Source organism: Pecten maximus, chromosome 9, assembly GCF_902652985.1.
Source record: "Pecten maximus chromosome 9, xPecMax1.1, whole genome shotgun sequence".
Taxonomy (NCBI): Eukaryota; Metazoa; Mollusca; class Bivalvia; order Pectinida; family Pectinidae; genus Pecten; species Pecten maximus.
Genome location: NC_047023.1, coordinates 25,417,521 through 25,445,081, shown reverse-complemented (window position 1 = coordinate 25,445,081; position 27,561 = coordinate 25,417,521). Strand labels below are relative to the sequence as shown.

The following is a 27,561-nucleotide window of genomic DNA, read 5'->3' as shown; positions in this document are numbered from 1 at the left end:
CGTAAATGCGCATGCGCTCTGTATTACAGAAATAAACTTCCGGACAAGGAAATGAAGTTTTCCATCGTCAAAACGAAAATATGACAAGAATTTGACAGGTAGGCCACTTGAATAACAACATTCTTCACCCGGCTATCATTTTTTTCTTTAAATTCAGCATTCTAGTCGTTGACGCCGTCATCATAATCTGTCTGATTGGACGACGCGTTATTATATTTTTTTTGACAGTCTTGTGTGTGTATTCATTTTGTCTTAGGCAAAGGCAGACGCCCAAGACGGGGCCAGACGGACAAGATTGTCAATTCGGGGAATAATCTTCTTAACAGTATCAAGTTATTTTCGGTCAGCATGAAATAGGATGCGTTCAATATAACATGAAGATAAATTACCTCGGGAATCTATATCCATTGACCAGTAATTAGAAAATCCTCAGTAGAATATCTTTTTTTTCTCTCCTCAATTCAATAATTCATAATTAATATTACTACGGTCTTACTCATTCACTCTTATGTATGTAAATCAAACACATATCAATTAAAGTTAGGATAACCGTATCCATACCTTGTCATATTAAACTTCTCTGTATATTTGGGAAGGAGACATTTTTTAAACTGAAAAATAAGGGAATATCAATAACCAATAAAAACTTTTCATTATGCATAATTTGAAAACATAGCATTAATTCTAGAGGTAAGAATAATGGCTTAATAGTATTGTCCAGATGTGAAAAGTCATTGTCGAGAGAATGTGTTATTTAATTTCAAAATTCAAAAAATTAAAGCACTGCCTCAAATGTTTATTGTTTGATGATTATATGTTTAATTGATCAACATTGTTGATTTATGTATAATTATCGATAAACAAAGGCAAGGTATGCTTTCTTAAGTATATTATACTCTGATTTAAAATTAACAGAGTGAAGCTTAATTATTAAACATTAATAACCAGCACATTGATAGATATCTTTATCAATAAATACAGGTTCTTGCTATGCCAATCAGATCATCGTTATACATTATGTTATAAAGGTCTGATATCTTATATATGGTGACTGGTAAGTGTCATATCACGTGTTCACTTGATCTCAAATGCAATACAACATGATTTTTACAGCCAATAAAGTATGTCACTTATATGGTATGTATAACCTGTTCAACAGTGAGAGAAAAAGGAACAGATCAAAACACTATTAAAAATGTTAGATTAAATGTCTGGCCACTTAATCATGTTACTTTATTTCATTCTGGGGTTATACTGTTATAAAAAACAAAACTATGCATGCATAGATTTGGGCATGAAGTGGCTGGCTATGGACACTGCCATCTTAGTTTGGCTGCATGAATTTGGAACACTTGATTGGATATAAATATATATTTTATTGAGGAGCTGATTTAAGCAAATACAAGCCAGGAATTTATGAGACATTTTCATAAAAGACAGAAATCTTGGTCTGTAGTTAATGTTGTGCATGTTTCATTTTGATACCACAGATACCTCCCGATAATCTCTTATCACTTTTCTCATAGGTAAGATGCTTCATCTGATCTTTCTCAAATTTTATAGGTAGAGTAGGTTCCCCTTTGTCCCTGATGTGTATGTTCAATTTTGAGACTGATTAGAAATACAAAATGGTGACTCGGTGAGACAGTGGCCATCTTGGATTAAGAATGTGTGTTATTACCGGTCCTGTTTTCTTTGCCCTTTCAATTTGACATATATTTTCATATTAAAACACAAAAATTGAGGAGAGTTGTAAAAAAAAATACAGAAAAGAGAAAACCAAGAAAGATCATTATATAGCTGTGATGGGTGCAAAGATCTCTCAAGGATCTTCTGTAGCTGTTTGATAGATTTTCAATTTGCTAGCCAAGGGTGTTCAATACGATACTGTACTCTCGTTTTCAACTTCACTAGCCAACAAGTTGAACACCCTTGGTTAGCTAAGTTGCCCAAAAATGTACTTAGCAATTTCATAAGTCAAATAACATTTTCTCAGAAATCTGAAGGGTCAAGACATATACATAGTCAAATGGACACATGTCCATTCAATCCCAAGAGTCTTGTTATCATTTTGGAGGTCAAAAACATTCTTTCAATGACCCACACTGGAAGCCCTGACATAGATCAAATTTTAAAATGGTTGAAATCTACAAAGTAATTAATTAGGTAACATCTACTCATTGAGTCATGGATATTTAGGTATACACAGCTGTGATAGATTTTGCTTTATTTTCACATCACAGTCGACAACAGGCTGTTTCCTGTAGAGGAAAGCTTAATTGTTAGTTTCTTCAAATTTAAGGAAAAACATGATAATCTAACTAATAAAAAAAGCTATTTTCCCAATTTAAGCATAAACTTATTAATACATTTCCCTTTCTTAAGCAGGACACACTGTTGTAAATTTCAGGTAAATATAATCTGAGAGTAGACACACTATAAACAAGACTTTGACCTATTTCAAGGTCAAATGGGTAAAATATGCTAAAATATTCCAACATTGTTTGATGAACAATGATATGGCCTATATCTGCAGCCCTGTATATACGTAGCTACCTACTGAGATTGAACTTTATGCTACTTTATAGTTGGCATATTCTATATATAAATGATAAATTGATCCTTATTTAACAGTTGTGTAAAAATATCGCTTCAAATGACTGTTTTCCCTAAAGCATATAGGATAATCATTCTTGGCCTGGTTGCACCTTACTGATGAGATGAGAGACTGGCTGATTATACTAGTTAAGTATTAATTGTTGATCCATACACAGGGACCTAGCTGATACAAATTTCCAACCGACAGTCCATATATATGTAATGTCATTTTGTGTACGTGTATGGTTAGAGAGTTTAAAATTGTTCACCAATTCCCTGTGCCTTGACCAACAACCAGGGTCACAGAGGTCAGTTTTATTGCTAACTATGAAAAAATAGTTTCTGAATTAAAAAAGTTTATTCATATTCTCAGCACTGATAGTTAATCTGAAGTCAAGCTTAATACTAATGCAGGAAATGTTTGGTATAGGTAATTGCTATAGAGCTCGAGGCTTTCAAATTAATGATGGTTCAAGTATAAAATTTGAAAAAGCTCCCCTACATTCAACAGAGTATTCATACATTAATATCTAATGACTTATGTTTCATTTTTGCATTGTTTTACTACTGGGTATTTAAAATCGTCAGATTATTTTATTATACAAGGAACCAGTTTGACATTCCATTGGGGCATACATCATCAAATAACACAGTGATGTAGCTGTATATCAATCAGTCATTGTTTACCTTTGTGTGTATTTGTTTTCTTATCGATGTCATTCGAGATATAGACCAGGAAGTCATGAACACTAGTTAGTCTATAGTTATATTGTTGTAGCTGTACATGTATTTACTCATGATCAGGTGCATCACAAAACTGAAAAAAATAGGACTACTAACTTCATGAGTGAGTGTCAACGTTAGTGTCTTTTGATTATAATTATAAGTAATGAGTTTGTAACATTCGAAACATATACTGCATGGTAAAGGAAATATTTACAGACAGGATTTTTTTTTTTTACTGATTTGGGGTCAAAACCTTTTTGTCTCATTTTGGGAAGGGAATATTAATTCAGAAATGGGGCTCATGCATGCTTTTACTTCAGTTACCTGAATCAGGTTAATTACAGGTAAGAACAGGATAATGTTACTTTAGTTGTTGGTGTAGATGTTATGGTAGCAATGTTTTTTTCTGGTCCCAGTGTAGGTCGGAGGAAACTGATATAGGTGTACCGTACATGTATGTCCGCAGGCCAGAGGAAACTGGTAAAGGTGTAATGTACCATACGTGTATGTCCATGGCCAGGCCAGAGGAAACTGGTATAGGTGTACCATACGTGTATGTCGAGGCCAGAGGAAACTGATATAGGTGTACCATACGCATATGTCAGGCCCAGGGGAAACTGGTATAGGTGTACCATACACGTATGTCTGCCCCAGGGGAAACTGGTATAGGTGTATAAAATTATTATCATGCATATGTCCAGGCCAGAGGAACCTGGTATAGGTGTACCATACGTGTATGTCGAGGCCAGAGGAAACTGGTATAGGTGTACCGTACGTGTATGTCCGCAGGCCAGAGGAAACTGGTATAGGTGTACCATACACGTATGTCCGTCCCAGGGAAAACTGGTATAGGTGTACCATACACGTATGTCCGTCCCAGGGAAAACTGGTATAGGTACCATACACGCATGTCCAGGCCAGAGGAAACTATATGCACTAGGACTAATGTTCTAGGTGGACGGTATGTCATGACCATAGGAAACTGAGGCTAACGTTCTAGGTTTGCACTACAGTACGTCCAGGCAAGGGAAACCCGGTGTTATAGGTGTATACTAGAGTACGCCCAGGCAAGGGAAACCCAGTGTTATTGGTGCCCACTGCAGTCCAGGCCAGGGGAACCCAAGGTCTTTCTTATAGGTTAAAGGATGTGAATCACTTTTGTATCCTGTTTTGTGGTCAGTTGTGACTTTACCTCATCTCTCTCAGTAACATATAGACACCATGTGATTGTTATACACCTAAAGTCATTGAAGCATGAACCTATTGTAGGGCATTACACAATACACCTAATACAGTATGTCTCATTGACTGAAGATGTCCTCACACTAACACATTTATTCAAACTGACACGGCGCACACTATATGCGACCGTCATCAGAAAACATTCATCTTTAACCTACCGTGCCACTCAATACGAATTGTTACATCCAAAACACAATAATCTGTGAAAACATCGCCGAATTCCTCGCTCAGAACGCCATTTTTCAAACGGCTCCCTCAGCCTGTCCAGATTCTTCATTTACATACGGGGTTGAAAGGTTATGCGATTATATGATCGTCAGTCGTCAGGTGCACTTTTGGGGGTCATCTCCAGATGCATTTTGTCCGGAAAATGCTTCGGCTCGCTGAAGAGTTTCGTCTAATTTACGATTATTTGAAGAGTTTCGTCGAAGAACGATGATTTATAATCATAAATTATTCATTATTTTGAACGTTAGAGTACCATGCTCCGTATATGACAGTATACAGCAGGCGCAGATATCCAGGAATTGGAAGGGGGGGGGGGCCGAATTGTTTTTGGCGAGGGGTCTGGGGGCCAAAATTTCGGAATCCGCTAGTACACAGGAAAAGCAAAAGAAGTCAAGAATACCTATTCTGTAATAAAATTCACGTAGTAGGCCTAGACATTTTATACTTGAAATTAAAAAAAAAAATGGTAAAAGGGAAATGGATTCGCATACTTTTTTCACAAAGGTAGAACAAAATGCTTGTACATACAAGACTCGGGACTTGCCTATAGATCTATCACTGTATGATTATCGAAATATTGAGGAGGAGTTCCTTCAGTCATTTTGTTTTAAACCCCTTTTTATTCAAATTTTCGAAACAGAATTACTTTCTTACTTGATTTCGATTTTAATACACTCGATATCAGTTTGCCCCTTATAGTGTCTACAATCAGGGGCGGACACAGGATTTTCAAGGGTACTCCCCCTGAAAAAATTTAAAATCCGCCAGTGACAATGTCAAATAGTTTAACACATTGTATTCTTTGTAATACTGATTATCCATTAATTCCACAGTTCCACTTTACATCGCTCGCATATACTGTATAAAATTTAAGTTATTGATGAATTACCTGATTAATGGAGTGTGTAAGCATCAAACGCTACTCTAATAATAATCAAGCTGGCTGAAGTGCTTACAGAATTATTTACTTGAGGGGCAGTAGTGGTTATTTTGTGTCAACGCCAGACTTTTATAGTATTTTAGGGCTAACGCCAGAATACCCAGAACAAACTCTTATTCTTACCGGTATTGTGTGTGGACTATATATTTTTAACTAGTCATGTAGGTATCCATTTTTTTAAATTGAAGATGGGCATAACCTTAAATAGATGACAAGTACAATAAAAAATCAAAATATCAAACAACTATCAGCTATTACCCCATCCAAATTTTAACTTCGAAAAATTTCAACTTATACTGCTTCTTCATGGTATACGTATAATGTCCCGGCCCTGTCTTTAACAAGTTATTGAGCACCGTTATATGCAATCTTTTTTATTGTAAACGAAGTTCAACAACTACCGAAATGATGCAGTTGAAGAAAAGGAAAGGACGATCTCATCACTGCATGGCATTAAAACATTTTATCTTATTAGTCCGTGATATCGCAAACGGCGTCCTGTGCTTGCACCTGTAAAATAAAGTATGCCGAGATGACCCCAAAAAGTGCACCTGGTGACAGTCGATTATATAATCGCAGGACCTTTCAACCCCGTATGTAAATGAAGAATCTGGACAGGCTGAGGGAGCCGTTTGAAAAATGGCGTTCTGAGCGAGGAATTTGGCGATGTTTTCACGGATTATTGTGTTTTGGATGTAACAATTCGTATTGAGTGGCACGGTAGGTTAAAGATGAATGTTTTCTGATGACGGTCGCATATAGTGTGCGCCGTGTCAGTTTGAATAAATGTGTTTTTTAGTCGATTGAAGTGAGATGGGGTGCCGTTTTGCTCGTGGCGTTGTTGCCAACCTTCAGCTTAACAGATTACACATACCACTGTCATATAAAAAAAAAAGTGAAAGTCATATTTTCTATGCAAGCGCCTGTGCTCACACTAAGTAATATTATACCTCAATTGGTCCAAATTAAAGGTTAACATCTTTACCACTCGTCAAAAAGGGCTTAGTGGAATTTGATCAATTTTAGTTAGAAGCAGATATAGGCAAATCATGATTTATGAATTTGTTATTATATATGTATTCTTTGTTTTTGTATAAAACATACCTCATCAGGTCTGGAATCCCTGGGGCCAGATGCATGGGCAGGTCTTACAAACATTTCAGAAATAGAATTTTTTTTTTTTAAATCCTTTTTCGTGTGTGTCAATTTATAAAATTCAATGTTGTTCTGATAACTTGCATTATTTCACTGATTAAGAAAACATTTTCTAATTTATAAAATTCAATGTTATTCTGACAATATACATTATTTAACTCATTAAGAAATCACATTCTAATTTAATGTTATTTTGATCTGTAAATTGTACTCACCAAGCAAGCATGTATGTAAGTTAAATGTTGTGGGGGGAAATGTGATATACTGTCAGTTAGATTCTATATATAGATGCTATATATAGGTAACAAGCATTAAGTACATGTGTAATAAACCAGAAGACATTTAAATTATTATTTTAATGTATGATTCATGGTGTGTAAGTTAAATCTGTCACGATGTACCATGGACATACAACCATTTGTAAACATGGATGGTGATTTAGAGTTAATGTAACGTGTGGTACAATATGTTTTGTTGAGGGTTGTTGTATCAAACGGGTTAAAAGTCTACAGAAATGGGGTTGAGAGTGTTTGATATGTAAGTATTCATGGATTTCTTTGGCTAGCAGTGGATGACTAGTGATAACTATATTATTAATTTAATTTGATTAATCATAAAGAATATGTGTATGGACTATTGTTTTTTATGTCATTGTGAAGATGTTCTTGTAATGTTTGATGTAAAGAATAACAGTCTACTGAATGAGTATAATCATTTACAATATTTGATCATATACAATGTATATATAAACCTTTTTTATTAGTACCCCACTGGGAACTTGGGGGAGGGGGTACGTATACCTATATATAGCTGTTTGCCTGTCCGTCCTTCTGCACTTTAAATGATCTTGTCTGGGCTCTATCTCCTACACTTCTTACATTCGGAACTTCGAAATACATCAACGGAAAAGTTTGTTCAGGCCTGCATGATCTCTTGCATAATTATATAATTACTTGTCATGGAACTTCTTATTAATTTTTGAATACAGTATATAGGTCTGTCAAATATATGCAGGCCTATTTCTTGGAAATGACAGAACCAATCAGAAGTATATTCTACATTCATTTTAAGTATCAAATGTAGAAACAATCAGACATTTCACTATCAATTGCCAATTAAAAAATCTGAGACTAAAAAACAGTATTCGATGGCCTCCCCTCCCACAAACCCGCTGGTGGATATCTACAAACATATACTACTAAATAACAAACAAATACTAAAATAAGGTAAGGACGGACATTATCTAGTATATATAATCATTACCAGTCCCATCATGAACTCATCAGCATTTATCATAGAAATAAGCAATATTTTGCTCCCCCAAAAGTTCTGAATGAATTTATTCTCCTGGGGGAGTCACCTAGCATAGCTAGGGGTTGCTGTGTTCCACAGCACCTAAATTTCTACTAGCTAACAGATATGGGGAAATATTGGAAACTTAAAAAATAAGTAAACCACAATATCTTTTTGTATGCATCAGTTTCTGTTTAAAAAATGAATCTTTTATTCCATCTATCAGCACCATATCATTTTTCAAACTCAAGTGTCTCACATTTGGATTCTGGATCCAATATAAGAAGGCGTCATAAATATGGCCACCAGTATGGCTTTAATTTGTTGTCAATATTTAATATTTTGAGAGATGGACTACAGTTCTAATTAAGCCAGCATTCTACTGTCAATTAAACCATATTTATTTGGTAACAAAGACTGCTTATTTGGTGGTTTGTATAGACTTTCCAAGTAAATATGTTGCAAATACGGCCTACATGAACATAAAAATACCATGTTAGTGAAGAGTTATGATCGGGTGATAATATAAGGACATTACTCGTTGTGATAACAGGTCATGCATGATCAATTTTGCACATGCAATGACTCCATATTATTTAGATTTGTATCTATATGTAATATAACTGTCAAGAATTCTAGGTTTAACTGTGCTTTGGTCACCTGCCTGCATATGAATAGAGTTGAATTTGAATGTTTCTAAATTTTAATGTCATGGGTAAGTCACTAATAAAAAAGGGGTCATTTCACCATGACTCAAATACCATGCTACGCTGGGCTAGTATGGCTGTGAATTTCACAAGCCTGAACTGAAAATTTGGTAAAGAAATAGCGTGTTTGTATTAATTGCTTCTTGGGAATAAACATCTTTTCACAAAGCATTATCAGACAGTGTTTTGACATATATCAATGAAGTAATTAAGCAGCCTTTTTGTGGGCTTAACTTCATAAGCACATCCATCCCCTTTTGTGGGCTTTACTTCATAAGCACATCCATCCCCTTTCTCGATACAAAGGTCTTGGTGTAATGCGAGTTTAAGTGAGGTTAAGTTTTCTGAAGTGATGTGTTATCTGATTCTACTTAGAATCATATCACTACTTAGAATTTCTGCAGTGATAAATATCTGATTCTACTAGTACTTCATCTGTATACGTAGTAATAAATATCTTATTTTACTTCATCTGCAGTGATAAATATCTTATTCTACTTCATCTGTAGTAATAAATATCTTATTCTACTTCATCTGTATACGTAGTAATAAATATCTTATTTTACTTCATCTGTAGTAATAAATATCTTATTCTACTTCATCTGTAGTGATAAATATCTTATTCCATCTGATTTTCTGTAGTTATAAATATCTGATTTTACTTTCAGAATGGCGAGTAAACCAGACAAGACAAAGAAGAAGCGGACAGGGTCAGAATGGTCAAAGACTGGCAGCTTTATGAACAAACCAGATCGAGGCTGGATCCACCCTGACGTACAGCTTCATGTTGACAGTGGAATCTGCTATGGAGTCCGGGTACATTTTATAGCAATTATCAAATTCCACCACAAATTCGTTGTTTCTGTATATTAATAGATCATCATGGCACATTGTCCGTCTTCCACCAACAAATAAAACAAGCTAGAAAAAAATCAACTTTTTTCTATATTTTACATCTACATGTATTGCTTCTCTCACCTGAATATCCAATCAGTAGGCCCTGATGCATTCACCTTCATATTAAATCTTCTGCCACAATCTATTTTTGATTTGGTTCTGTGGTCCCTATAGCAATCACTATATCTATGCATCTGTGTGTGTGTGTGCGCGCGGACATGCAGTTTTTTTTTTTTCCGTTTTCTCCGTTTCTATTTACTTAAGAGTTATTGTGATAAACAAAATGCACCTCAAGGCACGCAATATGATGCAGACCTTATTTTTATACGCCCGACGAAAGACGGGACATATTATGTTATCATGTTGGCGTGCGGGCGGTGACATATGGTGTCCGGACCATAACTCTGATACTACTCGACCCAGGCTCTCCATACTTGACACAAATATACATCTTGATCAGCCGGAGTGTCGCATACCAAAATCATGCCCCTTACCCCCGGAGTTATTCCCCTTTGATGATTTTACTTGTCCGACCATAACTCCAATACTACCCAACCCAGGCTCTCCATACTTGACATAAATATACATCTTGATGAGCCAGAGTGTCGCATACCAAAACCATGCCCCTTACCCCCTTATTTGTGGAGTTATTCCCCTTTGATGATTTTACTTGTCCGACCATAACTCCAATACTACCCAACCCAGCCTCTCCATACTTGACACAAATATACATCTTGATGAGCCAGAGTGTCGCATACCAAAATCATGCCCCTTACCCCCTTATTTGTGGAGTTATTCCCCTTTGATGATTTGACTTCGGGCACATATGGTGTTGAGCTCTCCATACTTAACACAAATATACATCTAGATGAGCCGGAGTGTCACATACCAAAATTATGCCCCTTACCCCCTTATTAGCGGAGTTATATCCCTTTGATGATTTTACTTATCCAGACCATAACTTCAATACTACCCGACCCAGGCTCTCCATACTTGACACAAATATACATCTTGATGAGCCGGAGCATTACAACCTGTGAAACTACCCCCTTCCAAGTGTCAAATATTGCGGCGGGCGTATGTTGTGGCCCTCCAACGGGCCCTTGTTTATCATTATGGGAATTAAAGCTGATGGGTTTCAAAATTAAATACGTAAGCCAAATGGACTAGCCAAGTCTAAGATCTACTGGCCCTTCATAAAACTAAATGGTCCTGGGCAGAAGGTCCTGTGGTATATTCCCACCCCTGTTATTGTAAGATGATGGATTATCATAGAGATGTAATGTGTTTTGTATGATTTCAGTATATTGGATGTTTGGAGGTAAAGGAGTCGATGAGAAGCCTAGATTTTGACACACGGACAAGTCTTGCCAGGTAAGCTCACACCGTGTTAAAGTATTATCACACTTCATGAACATTGTCTCATAACTGCTAGTAAGATAAAGTGATTCACAAATAATCACTCCCCAAACTTAAATGTTTAACTTTTACAATAGAGGAGAGGGCTTATTTGAGGATAAATGCAGTACAAGTTTTAAAACAAAATCTTTTTCGTCTTGTTCGAGAGATTGAGTCATGATATTATTGATTCAGTGATAATTGTGTAATTGTGACATGTTTGTAACAAATAATTATAACTGTTTTTATTTAAACAGATTTATTTAATTTAACTAACTCATTTTGTTTAATCATCCATATGCCTATTAACTCATTTACCACAATAGTAATGGAGTCGCGGTGGTCGAGTGGTTAAGGTGTCCTGACACTTTATCACTAGCCCTCCACCTGTGGGTGGCCAGTTCGAAACCCAAGTGGGGCAGTTGCATGGTACTGACCGTAGGTCGGTGGTTTTTCTCTGGGTACTCCGGATTTCCTCAACCTCCAAAACCAGGCATGTCCTTAAATGACCCTGGCTTTTAATAGGACTTACGACAAAAATAATATAAAAACCACCTATTGGAAAACCTTGTAAAAAATAGATATTGACACCATGCATCAATGAAGGTGTTGATTTTAGTCAGTGATACCTATCGGGGTGTTCAGTAAAATAAGCATCAAAAGCACTGTAAAAACCTGCTTTGTCACTTTAACCTCTTTCAGACATGTGTTGTGATGTCGGGAAGATCAACATATGTATATACAGTGTATATATGAAAACTGTTGTTAAAATGCAAGGATATAGTTGATAGATATAGGTAACGACTGAAAGTTCTAATTTAAATTCTTTTATTTTTACAACGATAACTTAAATAAGATTAATAAATTGATGTATTGTTTGATTTTAGCAAGACAATGTTTACATTTACAGAGAAGCCATTAGCCGAGTTTGTGAATCAGCTGGGATGAAACCGTTATCAAAGAAAAAAAAGGTTAGACGATTCTTTTTGAAATTGTTAACATGGAGCTGAATGAATTATAATGTATTCATCTTGTAATTATCAGTAAATATAAATTAACATTGAGACCATGGCCCACAATAGTTCAGTCAGTAGATCATCAGATCATGCTGCCTCAGGTGAAGAGCTGAGTTGGTTGTAAATGACTCACATGGCGAAAAATCCAGGGAACCAAGAAATACACTTCAGGCCTATTGTTTCAAAGTTCAACTTTATTCAGTACAAAATTTGGGCAAATTAATTGTGTAATATATCAATAAAATCATGCTATTCAGCAGAGTATGCAGATATCTAGAAAACCATCTACTCTATAGCTACTACAGTGTATATAAATTAGGTAAAGTCAAATAAAAGATACATCTGTTGTGTAACTTTAGGATAAGAAATTGAGCAAGATGTTGGGAGAGAGGCCAGAGATGCAGTATGCTGGATCAAATGTCAACCTGACCATAACTACAGAGGCACTTACCCTGATGATAATGGAGTCTGGTGAGGTACGTGTATGATCGATTACTGTTTTAGGAAACTTATTTACCTCTATACAAGCATAACTACAGACTGAAGGTACTTAAACTGATGATTATGGAGTCCGTGGAGGTATGTGTGTGATCGATTACTGTTTTAGGAAACTTATTTACCTCTATACAAGCATAACTACAGACTGAAGGTACTTAAACTGATGATTATGGAGTCCGGTGAGGTATGTGTGTGATCGATTACTGTTTTAGGAAACTGATTTACCTCTATACAAACATAACTACAGACTGAAGGTACTTAAACTGATGATTATGGTGTCCGGTGAGATATTTTGTGATAGCATATTGTTTTAGCAGTTTCCTCTAATAAGTTAACTATTCCAGGTGTTTCACAATCCATCCCATGTTACTTGTGAACCATCTGTGTTATATTGAAATTAAAACATTATTTGTATATAATAAGATATTTTGAGTATGTTGTTTCTTTCCTATGTATATCTATTTAATGGACAGGACTTGTTTATATGACTGTACTGTGGGCTACCTAGTTTCCATGGTGATATGAGCCACAGAATAACACATGTACATGGTACCAGACAGTGTACTCTAGTGGACACTTGTCAGATTTATTTTGTCATCATCCCATACGTTCATGTAATTTATTTGGTACTGATTTTAGATGATTGCCAACCATCAGATGCCTGGAATATCTTTTGCATCGGGAGGAGATTCAGTAAGTAAAGGGGAATAACTCTATCCAAATCTGTCATTTGATAAAACTTATAACATATATGTGTAATGTTAATGTTTTTGGTTGTTATTAGTGAAATTTGAGTTTGATCACAATATAAGAATGAATTTTAATTTTAATTCAACAGCAAGTATAATAAGAGAATAGTTAAATGTAGTCCTCCCAGAATCCTCTCAGAAGTATACTTGTAAATAACAACTTGTATTCATATACCGTATTTGACCTAATAAGGGTGCCTGCTCTAATAAGGGCGCACCTACCTTTTTTCACGGAAATAAATCTTTGACTGAGTGTCAAAATGGTGTTCAAAAGTAATAATTCATGTGAAATGTTTTGCTACTTTATGTGTTCAATTTTCTTCAGCAAATTAAGTAACTGGAACACAAGTTTTCGCCACATTTTGTCTATTCCTACAGATGACATGTCAGTGCAAAGAGCACCCGAAACTAAACACACATACAAATAATAGATATCTTCATCTGAAATATTTTTTTATGACTCAAAGAAAACAATGTCTGGTATGATCTGGGAAATCACCTGTTTCTATAAATAGAACACAAAAGAGTTCCATTTGAACATAAATGGTGGAACACAAGTTCTCTGGTCTAAAGATCAGCTGGCATGGTTTACAAGTTTACAGGAATATTCAAGTGATGTTTAAGCTTAATATATGATAATGAATAGATATCTTCATCTGAAATATTTTTATGACTGAATATTTTACCATTTCCACAGCCTTGGGTATTCTGCTTCATTCTTGTTGATAAATAACTTTTGTTCAGGACAGAAAGTTAGTAAAAGACATTGTAAATCAATTATTAGATCAAAGAAAACGATGTCTGGTATGATCTGGGAAATCACCTGTTTCTATAAATAGAACACAAAAGAGTTCCATTTGAACATAAATGGTGGAACACAAGTTCTCTGGTCTAAAGATCAGCTGGCATGGTTTACAAGTTTACAGGAATATTCAAGTGATGTTTAAGCTTAATATATGATAATGAATAGATATCTTCATCTGAAATATTTTTATGACTGAATATTTTACCATTTCCACAGCCTTGGGTATTCTGCTATAAGGTATAGTCTGTTTCATAAAACTTCAGAATAACTAATCTTAATAAGGGCGCCCCCACTGCCAATTACCTGCGCCCTTATTAGGTCAAATACGGTACTTTGTATATATTTACATGGTAACACCGACTATTGAGATGCTTATCTTCTAATAACATCTTAACCATTAATTGTGTATTCATCACAGTGACTGAATGAGTCTAAAGAAAAGTGTTAATGTGTTGGAGGAATTAATCACTTTTTAGACAGATTTATGTCAATGAAGATTCCAACATTCGCCTTTTACATACCTATGTGTAAATGTCAGTTGACCCATATATTGCAGGAAACATTAGACTTTGTAGCTTACGTGGCTAAGGATGCTGTAAATGGACGAGCGTGCCATGTCCTGGAATGTGGAGGTGGTTTGGCTGAGGACGTCATCACCACCATAGGGCAGGCTTTTGAGCTCCGCTTCAAAGAATATCTGAAGAACCAGCCCAAACCAGTCACAGCGCCAGACAGGTAACATTAAAAACTCACACATTTAGCAATTCAGAATACAAAATTTATTGACCATACTTCTGGGTAAATATTTAGTTATTGACTATACTTTTGGGTAAATATAAAATTTATTGACTCCTTGATAAATATTTAATTCATTTACAATACTTCTACATAAATATATAGCTATCAACCATAATTCTGGGTAAAAATTTTGATTTATCGACTAGACTTCTGGGTAAAATTTCAGCCCTCTCTCTCTCTCTTCATTCTCAAGTATGGAGAAGTCCTTTAACTATTAACCCCTATAATGTGTAGACTTGATCAAATGAACACACATATATATATAGTGAATGCCTTTTGCTAGCATTGAGGAAGTATCCGAGTGTGAGGAGCCTTCGTATGATTACCCAGACGTCAGTGTCAAGCTGATGTTTGAAGATGGCAATATCTATGATAACAAAATTCCAGTAAACCAGACTGACCGACAAAAGGATGCTGAGTATAGCAATAACTTTATTCCTCGCCTTTACCCAAAGGTATTGAATGTACTTTAAACTGCTTACTGCACCTCACAAACATACATTTATGAGAATTTGATATAAGTACACAATGCTGTTTCACCTCCCAAAACGCCTTCCCTTTTGCATTGATAGAGTAAGGTAAACTATCAGTGAAAGGTTGGATCAACAGTGTTGTTGGTAGATCCAACCGTAGCTGACTTTGATATGTTGTACTTTAGAATGGAGAACCCTATTAGTGAGGGGGATGCGTGGGGAGAGGACCATGAAGGAGATTATTATAATGACCGACCTGGAGCACGCCCACCCTTGACACAAGCTTCAGAATATGCTGTTCCCACCTCCAACTTACCTGTAAGTACCCCTCACAGATGGCCTATTCAATTCCTTCTTAGTGAGTACATGTATACAGCCAACTCTGAATTGGGCTCCCAGGCATTTAATTCAAAGAGAATTGGCACCATTAGGTTATCTAGTGTACTTCAGATTACTGATCTTATTGGATGATCCAGCATGTATCAAGTAAGTTACTGTTTCATCTAATGAAGATTAGCATGCCTGCCTATCCAGTCTCCGATTGGATGAAGTAAGTTACTGTTTCATCCAATGAAGATTAGCATGCCTGCCTATCCAGTCTCCGATTGGATGAAGTAAGTTACTGTTTCATCCAATGAAGATTAGCATGCCTGCCTATCCGGTCTCCGATTGGATGCCTAGTCAGGAACCTGCTAAGAATGAATTGAATAAAGCTAGTGTTCATTGCACAGCCCTAAGCTTTCAACACCAATACCTGCTTTTCTTGGATAACATGCTTTAGATCTTTATAAGCCCATTTAACTCAGTGGCTAATGTTGGATTTTGACATGTTAAGTTTGTTTTCACTATTTTGTTTGTTGAGGTATGTTAGTTTCAAACAGTTCTTTATGATCTTTCTCAAATTTCATATCTTGTAGGTTCACATTGTTTTCAAATGACATTATGTAAAGGAAAGATGAGAAAAGAACAGTCTTTTACATAGACCCAATAAAGATCATTCAGTGATGGACACCAAGATCCCTCTGGGATCTCTCGTAAAACAACATCTTTATTGATATCTATAATTGATAATACAACGGTTACAGAACCTGTTTATTTAACCATCATAACTCCTAAAAGTGAATGAAATAGCTAAATTATGTGGGGAAGAAGCTAAATTATGCGGGGAAGAAACACAGAGCTGGATAGTTGTTGGGATAACTGGACTGCTGGTAGCTGGATTAAAATAGCTGTACTTTTGGATTTCTGGTTTTGTCACCTCATAAACAGCCAGGGTCATTTTTGAGACAAAACATTTTTTCATGACTGATTCATATAGATGTATACTGTACATGAACGTGCAAGTATCATGTGTTCTTTCCCCATTGCATTAATTTTCAATTCACCTGCCTGAAGGTCAAGTAAGCTTTTGTCTGCCTGTCATCCATCGTCTATCCATATGTCTGCCTTTCATCCTTCTGAGCAGCATTAGCTTTTCCCTCAAACTGCTTTTCAATAAACTAGAAAGTCCAGGTACCGTTCATGATATTTGTCCAGTAGTATACAATCTACAAATGACCCCTTCTCAATAATCAAGAGGCCCAGGTTCATGATATTGTTTCGGTACTGTACTGGGATAAGAGACTACCAATATTTTCAACTAAATAAGCTTGTTCTAATTTCAATATCACATGGGTCTAATGTGTTAAGATCTTTGAGCAATTTATTAATTATACATTTTAGCAAAGATGCCCAGTATCATGATGTTGTGCCTGTAGAATACTGGGAGTAAGGGTTATTAGTGAAGATTAATTAATGACACATATCTACCTTCAAGATCACATCAATAAAATTTTGCATGAAACAGTCGAAGTTGTAGATCAGTGTAATGGAATCGATAGTATGCAGAAATGATTTCTGCCGATACTAGTGAAAAGTTACACATGTTCAGAAGAAGTTCAAGGGAAGAATTTGAGTAAAGTGCAAAATGGATAATGGAAAAATTTTCATAAAAAGACAAAAACTAGAATGCTGTTACTATACATTTTATCATTAAATGATTTACTGTTTACATTCAAATTGTTTATTTGTTAATGAAATACAGGTAAGTGATGGAATGTATTCTTCTGTGAAAGACCCACCATTGTATGACGAGGCAAAGGAGCACTCGCTCATTGACTTCTCAGATGCTGAAGTTGCAGAAATCTATGACAATAAAGGTAAACAATTTTAAAGTCAATAGAATTAATATAAATAATATACTTCTGTAGTCAATAAATAACAGACAGCTACAAACTAGGCCTACAACTATTGAAAATCAGAATCTTTAAACATGGAAATCATCATTTACATTTGTGTTGAAATAAGATTATAAATTTACTGGGGAAAAATATTTGTTTGTATTTTATTGACTTACATGTCTGTATTAATTTCTAGCCTACAAGTTAAAACAGTTTTATTTCGTGCCATGTACTTCATACTATAAATGGACTAAAGAACGATACCTTCAGAGATTGTGTAACAGTAACTATTATAATATTGGCTTATAAACCTTTATAGCTCACCGGAATGTTGTCCTCTGTAGATAGTTAGGTATTTGAATTGAAACCAACTCAGCCACTTATGTTGTCTTCTGATAACCCTTGTCTGTGTCTACCATAGTCATTTACATTCTACGTTTTTCTTGTGTGGAAAATGATATTTACTTTATTTATTTTATATTTTTTTCTTACAGGAAATGTGAATGGCGCCTACAAATTTGATACAGATAACGTGTATGACAACAAAGAAAATGTCATCTCCTCCCCAGAGAAAAATGGAGCTGCAGATCCATTTGACATGGGTTTGTCTCCTTTATACTGTTAAACCTGTCTAACTGATAAAAAAATACACTATGTATACATACAGTTTATAAAGGTAAAACTGAATGTAACTTAATAATCCTCCAAACACAGAATAGATTTTATTTGAGTAGTTGTATGTAGTTGGTGTGTCTGTACAGGTGTATGTACTAAGTGTCCTTGTTTCTTTTCAGAACCGTTCAATGCGGGCCTACCATCAGATCAGGAGACTTTCCGCCGACACCCTGACGTGCCACTTTCTCCTCCAGACGTGCCTCCTCAATCTACCTCCAACATAGCACCTGTGTTTGAGGACTGGTATCACGGTGCATTGCCAAGGAAACAGGTAACGCAAACAAATAGATACCATAGTTAAGTTTTTTCATTGATAGTCGCATGGTAATTTTGAAAGTAGACATTGGTAGTCTTCTGAAAATACGTGGTTTTCTAGATTTAATTCTAAGATAGGTTATTTGTGAGGGATAATGATTTCAGGTGAAGGGCAGCTTTACAATCTATACACCCACCCTTCATTTGACCTTTGACCTTAGCATCCAATGATCAGAGATCAAAAGGGGACATTTTTATCACTTATATCAATTCATTTGATGTTTCCCTAATGTTGCTTGGAAACATCCCCAGTTCTCTTTGAGTTCTATTGGGCCAATATCACTTGATCTTCATAAAGTGCTTCCTCACCAAAATCCTGCTTTGGAATGCCTTTCATGAAGGTCAAGGTCACTTGCTTTAGATAGAAAACTTGTTTCCACACAATATCAATATTTCTTTTAGCAATTCCACTCAAATTTCATAGTGTTTTGTAAAACATCATTTTAGATCAGTACAAATGGTGGTGCTGACCCCCTGGGGGCCTGAAGGGCGGGGCCAAAAGGGATCAATTTGGCTTGATTGATATAAACGACTTCTTCTCCGAAACTAAGCAATGAATATCACTTATATTTGTCTTATAGCATCATTATGGGGTGTGGATTAAAAATTGTACAAATGGTGGTGCTGACCCCCCTCCCCCCATGGGCAGGGCCAAAAGGGGACCATTGGGTCATTTCATTGATAGCATCTTTGAAACCATTCAGATACCCACCACATAACCATATATAGAATTGCTGAGCATTAAGAGATAAACACAATCTTGATGAACACAATCATGTTGAATCTTGACCTCGTTTCTGGGTTATATCTGTGAAACAGTTGAGATCCCCACCCCATAATCATTAATCATATATATAGATAGTATCGTTAGACATCAATAAATAAAGCTATTAACAAATTGAACATGATTATTTTGATGTTTAGTCAAATAAACGAGGTGAGCAATAAGGCTCTCTGGGCCTCTTGTATATTGGGCTACATCATCATCAAAGGGTATGTCACTAATCAAAAAGGGAGCAGCATGACCGCTGTTTCATCTTTGATATTTACCAGGAAAATAACGAAACATTATTATTCAACAAAATGTACCATTTCAGATGAAGACATATATGTACTTTAATGAGAGAGTGATTGATAGTTCTCAAATAGAATTGTAAGCATTAGTTATATATTACAGATGAGAAAGTCTTAGGTGTAGTGTTTCTAGTGACCAGTAATATTTATGATGTATATATTTCAGGCTGAAAAGTTATTACAGAAGGATGGTGACTTTCTGGTGCGACAGAGTTCCTCTGACCCTGGCCAGTTTGTACTGTGTGGGAAACAGGATGGCTCTATAAAGCATCTGCTACTTGTGGATCCTGATGGTGTGGTGAGTTTATGTCATGTACATGTTTAGTTCGAGTCTATGTCACTTACATGTTTAGCTTGAGTCTATGTCACTTACATGTACAGTTTGAGTCTGTCACCTACATGTTTAGCTCGAGTCTATGTTACTTAAATGTTTAGCTTGAGTCTATTTCACTTACATGTTTAGCTTGAGTCTATGTCACTTACATGTTTATTTGAGTCTATGTCACTTACATGTTAAGTTCATAGCCTCATACTTAACCTCTCTACACAAGTTGCAGTTCTGAGTAACAAAACTGTTTGAGTATAAGTATAAGAGGATGAATCCTTTTTATTTTCCGAATCAGAGGTCAGATGTCAAGGTCACTTTAGGTCTTAAACAAAATACATCCAATATGAGATGTGTATTACATTAGTTCCTTGTTCCCTTTTTAGCTCACCGGTTACGAGTAACCGAGAGCTAATGCTGTCACCCCGGCGTCAGCGTCCCACCCCAAAACTTTAAAGCTTTTGGGGTACGTTTTTGGAAAGCTTGTTAGTCCAAAAGTATACACCTCATGCCCTTCTAATTTGCTTTATACATTCATTAGAGGTCTAGGAGTGATGTTATGGCAAAATCATGCAGAAAAAAATTGTGATTTTTTCGCATTTTACCATTTTGTGGACTTAATTATTTTTGGCACCAAAACTCACTTTGGGGGTAAGTCCAAAAGTATACACCTATCACCCTTCTAATTTGGTTTATACATTCATTAGAGATCCAAGAGTGATGCTGTGGCAAAATCATGCAGAAAAAAACTAGCATTTTGGCATTTTACCATTTAGTGGACTTACTTTTTTTGACACAAAAACTCACTTTAAAGATTTTGGGGGTTAGTTTTGAAAAGCTTGTAAGTCCACACCCTTCTTATTTAGTTTATACATCCATTAGAGATCTAGGAGCGATATTATGTGACATACAATTTCAAAATGACATGCTTATACATACATAAAAAATGAATGCATAGTGTGATTGCTGCCGCCGGTGAGCTTTCGCAATCATTGATTGCACTTGTTTGTATTATGTTTACCTTTTTGTTTTGAAGTAAGATTTTGCCCATAATCTACAGTGAGTTGGGCCATCATTCCCGAGATCAAATATATCAGTTTTATAATTGTGTGCATGATTGAACATTGTTATGTTGTTGCAGGTGAGGACCAAGGACCGGGCCTTTGACAGTGTGCCCCATCTCATCCAGCATCATCGCACTCACAGTCTGCCAATCATATCACAGGAGAGTGAGCTTCACCTTCTTCGTCCAATCAGCAACGCTTACACAAACTGCTGAAGGATGTGTATACCAGAAAAAAAAGTGTCATATTTTGTCTCGTGGTGTCAGGGTCATGACCTTGAAATGTGACAGATGTTTACTCAAGAGGTCAAGATGTGTCTATAATGACACAGCATGTGTACTCGATCAGACATGCTCGTATGTTTATATTGTACTACAGAGATGTAGTGTCTATGGAATAATCATTCAAATGTAGAGAGTCCATGGACATAAATTGTTTGCTAATAACTGGTAAAATCTGATAACCTATTATTGATAGCTGGGTTTCTTACTCCCCACATTATTGATAACTGGTTATCATTGATACTTTATTCAGTGTCATATATTTTCCTGTTTAATCATGATAGACACAACACATGTAATTTTACATGGTTCAGACTCAAATTCATGATAAAAGAAACTTTGATGTAGGAATGAACTGCAACTAAACAGGAAATGTAGTCCTCACTTAGTTTATTGAAGAATTAACTGGACTTTGAAAGTCAAATGAAAAGAATTTTATTTCACAAAACCATATTTTATTTTTTGATTAAAATCATAGAACAAAGTGGATAGGACCTTTCTTATCCAACTTCCAATGTTTAGTTGTCAACTATAGATCATTGAAAAGACGAACAACTTAAAGATATGCAATACATGTATTTCATTTGTTAAAATTTCACTGTGTAGATAAAAAAAACTAACTGGTCTTAGTTATCCTGGTCAATTGATATTCTAACAATAAAATAATTTTGCTGTTTGAGCAACTGATCATCTCGGATACTGTTTTTATTCTGCCAACTTGTTGACTGATATTTGTTTATAGCATTGACAGATTTGCTATTTGGGTTGTTGGGTCGCTTGACAATCACACAAACTGCCATGTCGATCTGTAGGAGAGTGTAGGCCCCTACACACAAACATCACCCATTATTTTTGTAATCATTGATGAAGAAATCATATTGTTTTTACTGTTTACTTTGTTTTCAAAAATTAGTTTTATGCCATTTTAACAAATTGTATAACAGCATCGTTTATGTCGATATTTTTAACATTTAATGTGTGTGAAAGCTTCCAGTATTAAATGTTGTTTTAAGATATTTATTGTATAATACTGTCAGGCTTATTTTTGGGTCAATTGCTATTTATATATCTAAACTATATTTCTTTAACTTCCTTACCAGGGTGTAAAGTGGTTTCTGACGATAAAAATGTTGGAAAGAAAGGATAGAAAAGAAAATTAAAACTTATCTTGATATTGATGGTAAATTTTCTTCTTCTTTCAAAAGAAAAATATAATTTACAGGGTAAGTGTAGAAATAGTTTACATGTGTCATTATACATAAAGCTGATGCTATGTACTGTAAACATATTTATTTTGTTTCACTCGAAATTTAATTTATGCGATTAGCCAAATGAAAACAGATTAGTGCCATAATTAATTGGCTCTACCTCTATGCTTGCCGTAGAAAACAAATTATATACAAATAGATCCATCGTTCATAATTTAGAGAAAGTTTTCAGCATGAAAAGTATTTAAATACTTGGATTTTGAAATACTTATATATTACGTTTGCAGTATTCATGCTTGGAATTTCAGCAGAGAACAACTGTAATACAAATTTGTGTTAAAGATTTGCTCAATACCTATGTATTTTACATTGACCTTCTTGTCTTTTAATTAAATGTGTTTATTGTAAGAAAATTGTCAGCTTTCCCGGGCTAATGAGACCAAAATTGTCACAATATAAGGATATTGAGTGTTAATATCCCATTCAGTACCGCTGTACATTATCAATTATTATGCTTTGTGGGGGTCATCGTTATCTGTAATATTCACTGACAAATCAATATTATTATAAAAATGTGTTAAAGATGACAATTCATTACAGGCTTATTCACAATAAAGATATGTTTGGTTTTTTGGTCTGGAAAATGGGTGATCATAATTCACTTCCCTCATTGCCTAGTAAAGGAAGCGAGTGATCACCTTGTCCGTGTTAACACCATTTGAAGTTTACACACATTCACATACACAAATTACTAATGAGTGGGCTGAGGTATAATATTAAGTGAGTTGCTGCTCACTTTATTTCTATTGTGTCATTTATTACTGTTTCACAGGGGCTTGGTACAACTTCCCAACTGCGTGGTCCATACCTGTACATATATGGACAATGGGTTAGAAATTGGTGTCAAGAACCTGTGTACCTTACATGTGAGGCCAGGATTTATTTGTTGTGTTGTCAGTAAATTAGATTTCCTACCAGTGCTGTTGTGCTGGTCTCTACTGAATACTGTACAAATGTTGCTAGTCAGTTGTTAGTTAACAAATAGATCAAAATCCTGGTAAAGCATACACAGAGTATATATGTATCATTATATTAACATATTTTATATATCTTTATCGTTTCATTTTAATGCCATATACAAATATAATTTGTGAGGTGTGAGTTATAGTTACAGTAATAGACTATAGTTTTTTTTCCAGAATTCTGATATAAAGACTTGATTTTACATTTACTTTAAATGTGGAGAGTTCAACTGGAGGCTCTATCATTGATAGATTTACTGAAATTATGAAGCGGTTGTATAAATGACAACATTTTAATAGATACCCGGGTATTAAAATTGTTCTCATTACAAGCAAATTATTTTGATATTGGTAACAAAGAGTTCATGTCCAAAGAAATGTGTCTATATATACTTTCCAAGTTGTTCTTGATCAAAGAACTAGGAACAATAGCTCAAGTATACAGAGAAATGTTCAGAGTCATCCTTTGTATTAAGACGGTTTCCTCTATGTAGTTATCTCCCCTTAATCCATCAATGGAGGGTCTGTACATCATGGTTGTTCTCATTTATCACTGTATAAGTGGTTGGACTCATTGGACCAAAGTTGTTTGTTTATGAAATATTAACAAACCTAGTGATTTTATGTTGAATTTTGTCTGTATTAAGATGCAGGTCCATCAAGATTTATACCTGAAATGGTTAAATGTTGACAAAAACCGATTTGTCCACATAAATGAACAGGCACCATGTATACAATGTAAGAATTATAGAAGAGATAAATATAGATATCAAAGCTGCATGGATATGTCGGACCGAAGATGGTTCAATATGAAGTGTTTATTCTGTAAGGAGCGTAGGAACAAATACCAAGGTATACACATTACTTTATTTCTCTAATATTTGATGTATTCTGTGTAATTCATATAAACATACATACAATGGATATTTAAAATGTTACATAGAAATTTTGCAGTGAATTTCAAGGATCGTGTAATGGAAGGTAAAAAGTTTTTTTAGTTGACAAGATTTCATGAACAATTTTTGAACAAATTCTTTTTTTAAAGATTTTTGAAAAAAATTAGGGAAATATTTTCCCAAAACTTATATTTACTGGTGATGTGACTACAGAGGCATTTTGTGTGGTTAGGTGATATGAGTGGTAGTGTTTTAGAGTGAGTGAGGACTTAATACTGTGACATCTTTATACTAAATACCAAAGGTGACGGGGTGGAGATGTCAATCATAGAAGTGCTTTTATTATACATATGGGATCAGTTTACAATGATAGATTTGTTATTTAGTATGTTATCAAGAATGAAAACATTCTTACTGGTTAACTATCATTGCCTGGTTCGCCCAGTGATTTGGTTCTCCACTAATCTGAATGTTTCTGATGTTTTATCTGCCTTAAAACTTTTGATATGGGTTTTTTGGTCAATGAGATTTTCAAAAGGCTGATAATAGGTTAGTTCACCACTTGAACCTTCCAACTGTAATGTGAAACTTTTCCAGGCCATTTTCAAAAACACATCTATTATAGTAGTTATCATCTTCGTTCATAAGATGGACAGTAAGAAAGGCTATACATTTTGTACTTAGAAAAGGATCAATTTCATGTCGCTACACTTTAAGTGGAGTTTTATACATTTGTCAAACTTAGGCATTTTACTAGATATTCCCATACATATCTATTGAAGAAAAGCTCAATCTGTAAAGATGAATAAAACAAAATCATCTTGAAAACTTTGATCACACACTTTTAATACATAATTTTGTGCTCTGACCATTAATTATATGCTAGTTTCAAGGCTGCTAAGAGTCACAATGGTCTCGTCTGCATTTGTTACAAGCACTAGTATGAAATACTATGAGAGCTTCACTGTAACCAAGACTAAATCAAACTTGAGGCCAACAGAGTGTCTGCAAATATATCAAGCTGTGATTTTCTGTTTACTAATGGACTAAACTATAAAGTTATATAAGTTATATTTCCTGTAATTCTAATTACTAATGTTTTGTGATGTTTCTATTTTGTAAATGACTGTATGTGATAGGTATACCAGATAGATATACTGCCATGTACAGTTTGTATGGAATACTGTATATCAATTGTGATTCCCCATCTTCAAAACTTGTTACTGTAAAATTGTACATATTAAATCTCTAAGCAGACTAACATGTTGGAATTATAATAAACATGAATACGAGTCTGAATCTGTGGTTAGTGTTGTTTATCTCTTTAATGTGTCTTAACACACTCGGAACAATCGTCAGAATACCTTCCTTCTAACAAAATCCCTTGACTTTGTCATAAAGTGAAAAGAAAACTATAGGAAGAGAATCTTTGCCACCTGACTAGCTCATATTGCTGGAAAATATACTTGAAGATAATGTTTGTACTGACCTAGAAAAGTGCTTGAATTTCAGATGAGTGCTGAAAAAATCTTGAAAAATCTTAATAAACAATGAAGATGCAACTTTGCCGTAAATGCTTCTCACAAAAAATGTATCTAAATTAAAACCAATGAATATCAACAAAAAATATTTTAACATCATCATCATAATTGCTTATAACCCTGAAAGTAAATGTAAACTATGCATTTTGCAGATAGTGATATTATTTTTGCTGGATTTAATTGAGGCTCAAACTTTTGGAGTGGTACACTTATAAAACTTTTAAGTGTACATTAGCATTTTTTTTCTCTCTGGTTCATTGTCGGAGATGTAGCATCATTAGTGGACAGTTCAAATTATCTTTTGTCTATTGTCCATCCCTTCATAAATGATCCTTGTTATCTCTATTTCTGTGGAAAAAATGACAGAAAATTGATCCTAGATTTTCATGTGCAATTTTATAACTAATTAAAAAAAAAAGGCTAAAACATCAATTGATAGTTGAAATTAGTTATTGCAGTTTCTTTTGAGTCTGATCTGGAAACAAAATGGCAAACAGGCAGCCATCTTGGATTTTGTTAATTAAAGATTTCCATCACTATTTTTGGAGGGATAATGCTGAAACATCACTGGTAGGTTCCACTAGTTGTTCAGAACTAAGGAGTCAGCTGGCTTGAGGTCAAAGTCATGGGGTCAAGGGCCAGGTCACATTTTGTATCCTTTTAATGTTGGACATTTTGTTATGACATGATGAGGTAAGAAAAAGATGCTTTTGACCAAATTTGGTCGAAATCCATTCACTCCTTCTTAACTAGTAGTGATTTAAAGGATTTATAGTGCTACCTCACCGAAGCAACTGCCGAAGACACCCAGCAGGATACTCCACCTGGTCACATTATACTGACAATGGGTGAACCAGTCTTCCCAGTGTAATATGCTGAACGCTAAGCAGGACTAGCAACTACCATTTTTAAGGGGCATCTAAACAGCAAATCCAGTCAAAACATTGATATTTTACAGGCCTATAAATCCCTATTATGGTGCAATGTCACAGAAGTAACATGATGAACTTTTAGTATGTATCATGGCAAACCCTGGGTCTTGCTGTTGACATGTAATTTGTTAAGCTGTTTGTAAATTTCAACAAAATGTAAGAAAAATCTTACCACAAAGTTACTCTACAGAAGAAACTGGTAGCATCTATAGCATATTATTGGTGATTGTAAGAAGCTACATGTCCAAACAAACATTTTGGTATATCACATTGATATTTTTTGTGCAAATCTTAAGGTATTTATTCGTGTTTGAAATTCAACACTATTCTGCTATATAGATGACCCTTAAAGACTCTGGTATGTCTCGACCAATGGACAGAACCAAAAGCCTTCCTCACAGGGTGAATGCTCAACAAAAGGCTTAAAGTGAGGCATTGTCATTAGGAAGAAGAAAGTTGCTAAGAAAGAAGAGAAAAGATAAGATC

The 27,561-nt window shown here is 35.0% G+C and overlaps 1 protein-coding gene across 3 annotated transcripts; it reads left to right on the top strand.

The window, feature by feature from the left end:
* LOC117334706 (SHC-transforming protein 1-like) lies at positions 1-25,901 on the top strand. 3 transcript variants are annotated; one of them, XM_033894488.1, is made up of 13 exons: positions 1-98; positions 9,558-9,705; positions 11,090-11,160; positions 12,095-12,155; positions 12,560-12,676; positions 13,338-13,391; positions 14,809-14,987; positions 15,709-15,841; positions 17,607-17,721; positions 18,237-18,344; positions 18,537-18,688; positions 19,973-20,104; positions 21,273-25,901. In XM_033894488.1, exons 2-13 carry the CDS (start codon positions 9,559-9,561, stop codon positions 21,408-21,410), a joined length of 1,407 nt encoding a protein of 468 aa, XP_033750379.1. In that variant the 5' UTR covers positions 1-98; position 9,558; the 3' UTR covers positions 21,411-25,901. The 3 variants fall into 3 exon arrangements, with proteins under 3 accessions (XP_033750379.1, XP_033750381.1, XP_033750378.1); XM_033894490.1 differs by lacking the exon at positions 1-98 and adding an exon at positions 3,428-3,445; XM_033894487.1 differs by lacking the exon at positions 1-98 and adding an exon at positions 7,304-7,426.
* The last annotated feature ends 1,660 nt before the right edge of the window (positions 25,902-27,561 follow it).

Excerpts from the sequence above, each read along its gene's own strand:
- LOC117334706 (XM_033894487.1), top strand. The coding sequence starts at position 7,404 with ATGGGGTTGAGAGTGTTTGATAT. Across the intron at positions 18,689-19,972 it reads GTGCATTGCCAAGGAAACAG|GCTGAAAAGTTATTACAGAA; the intron begins GTAACGCAAACA and ends TATATATTTCAG. Across the intron at positions 20,105-21,272 it reads TTGTGGATCCTGATGGTGTG|GTGAGGACCAAGGACCGGGC; the intron begins GTGAGTTTATGT and ends ATGTTGTTGCAG.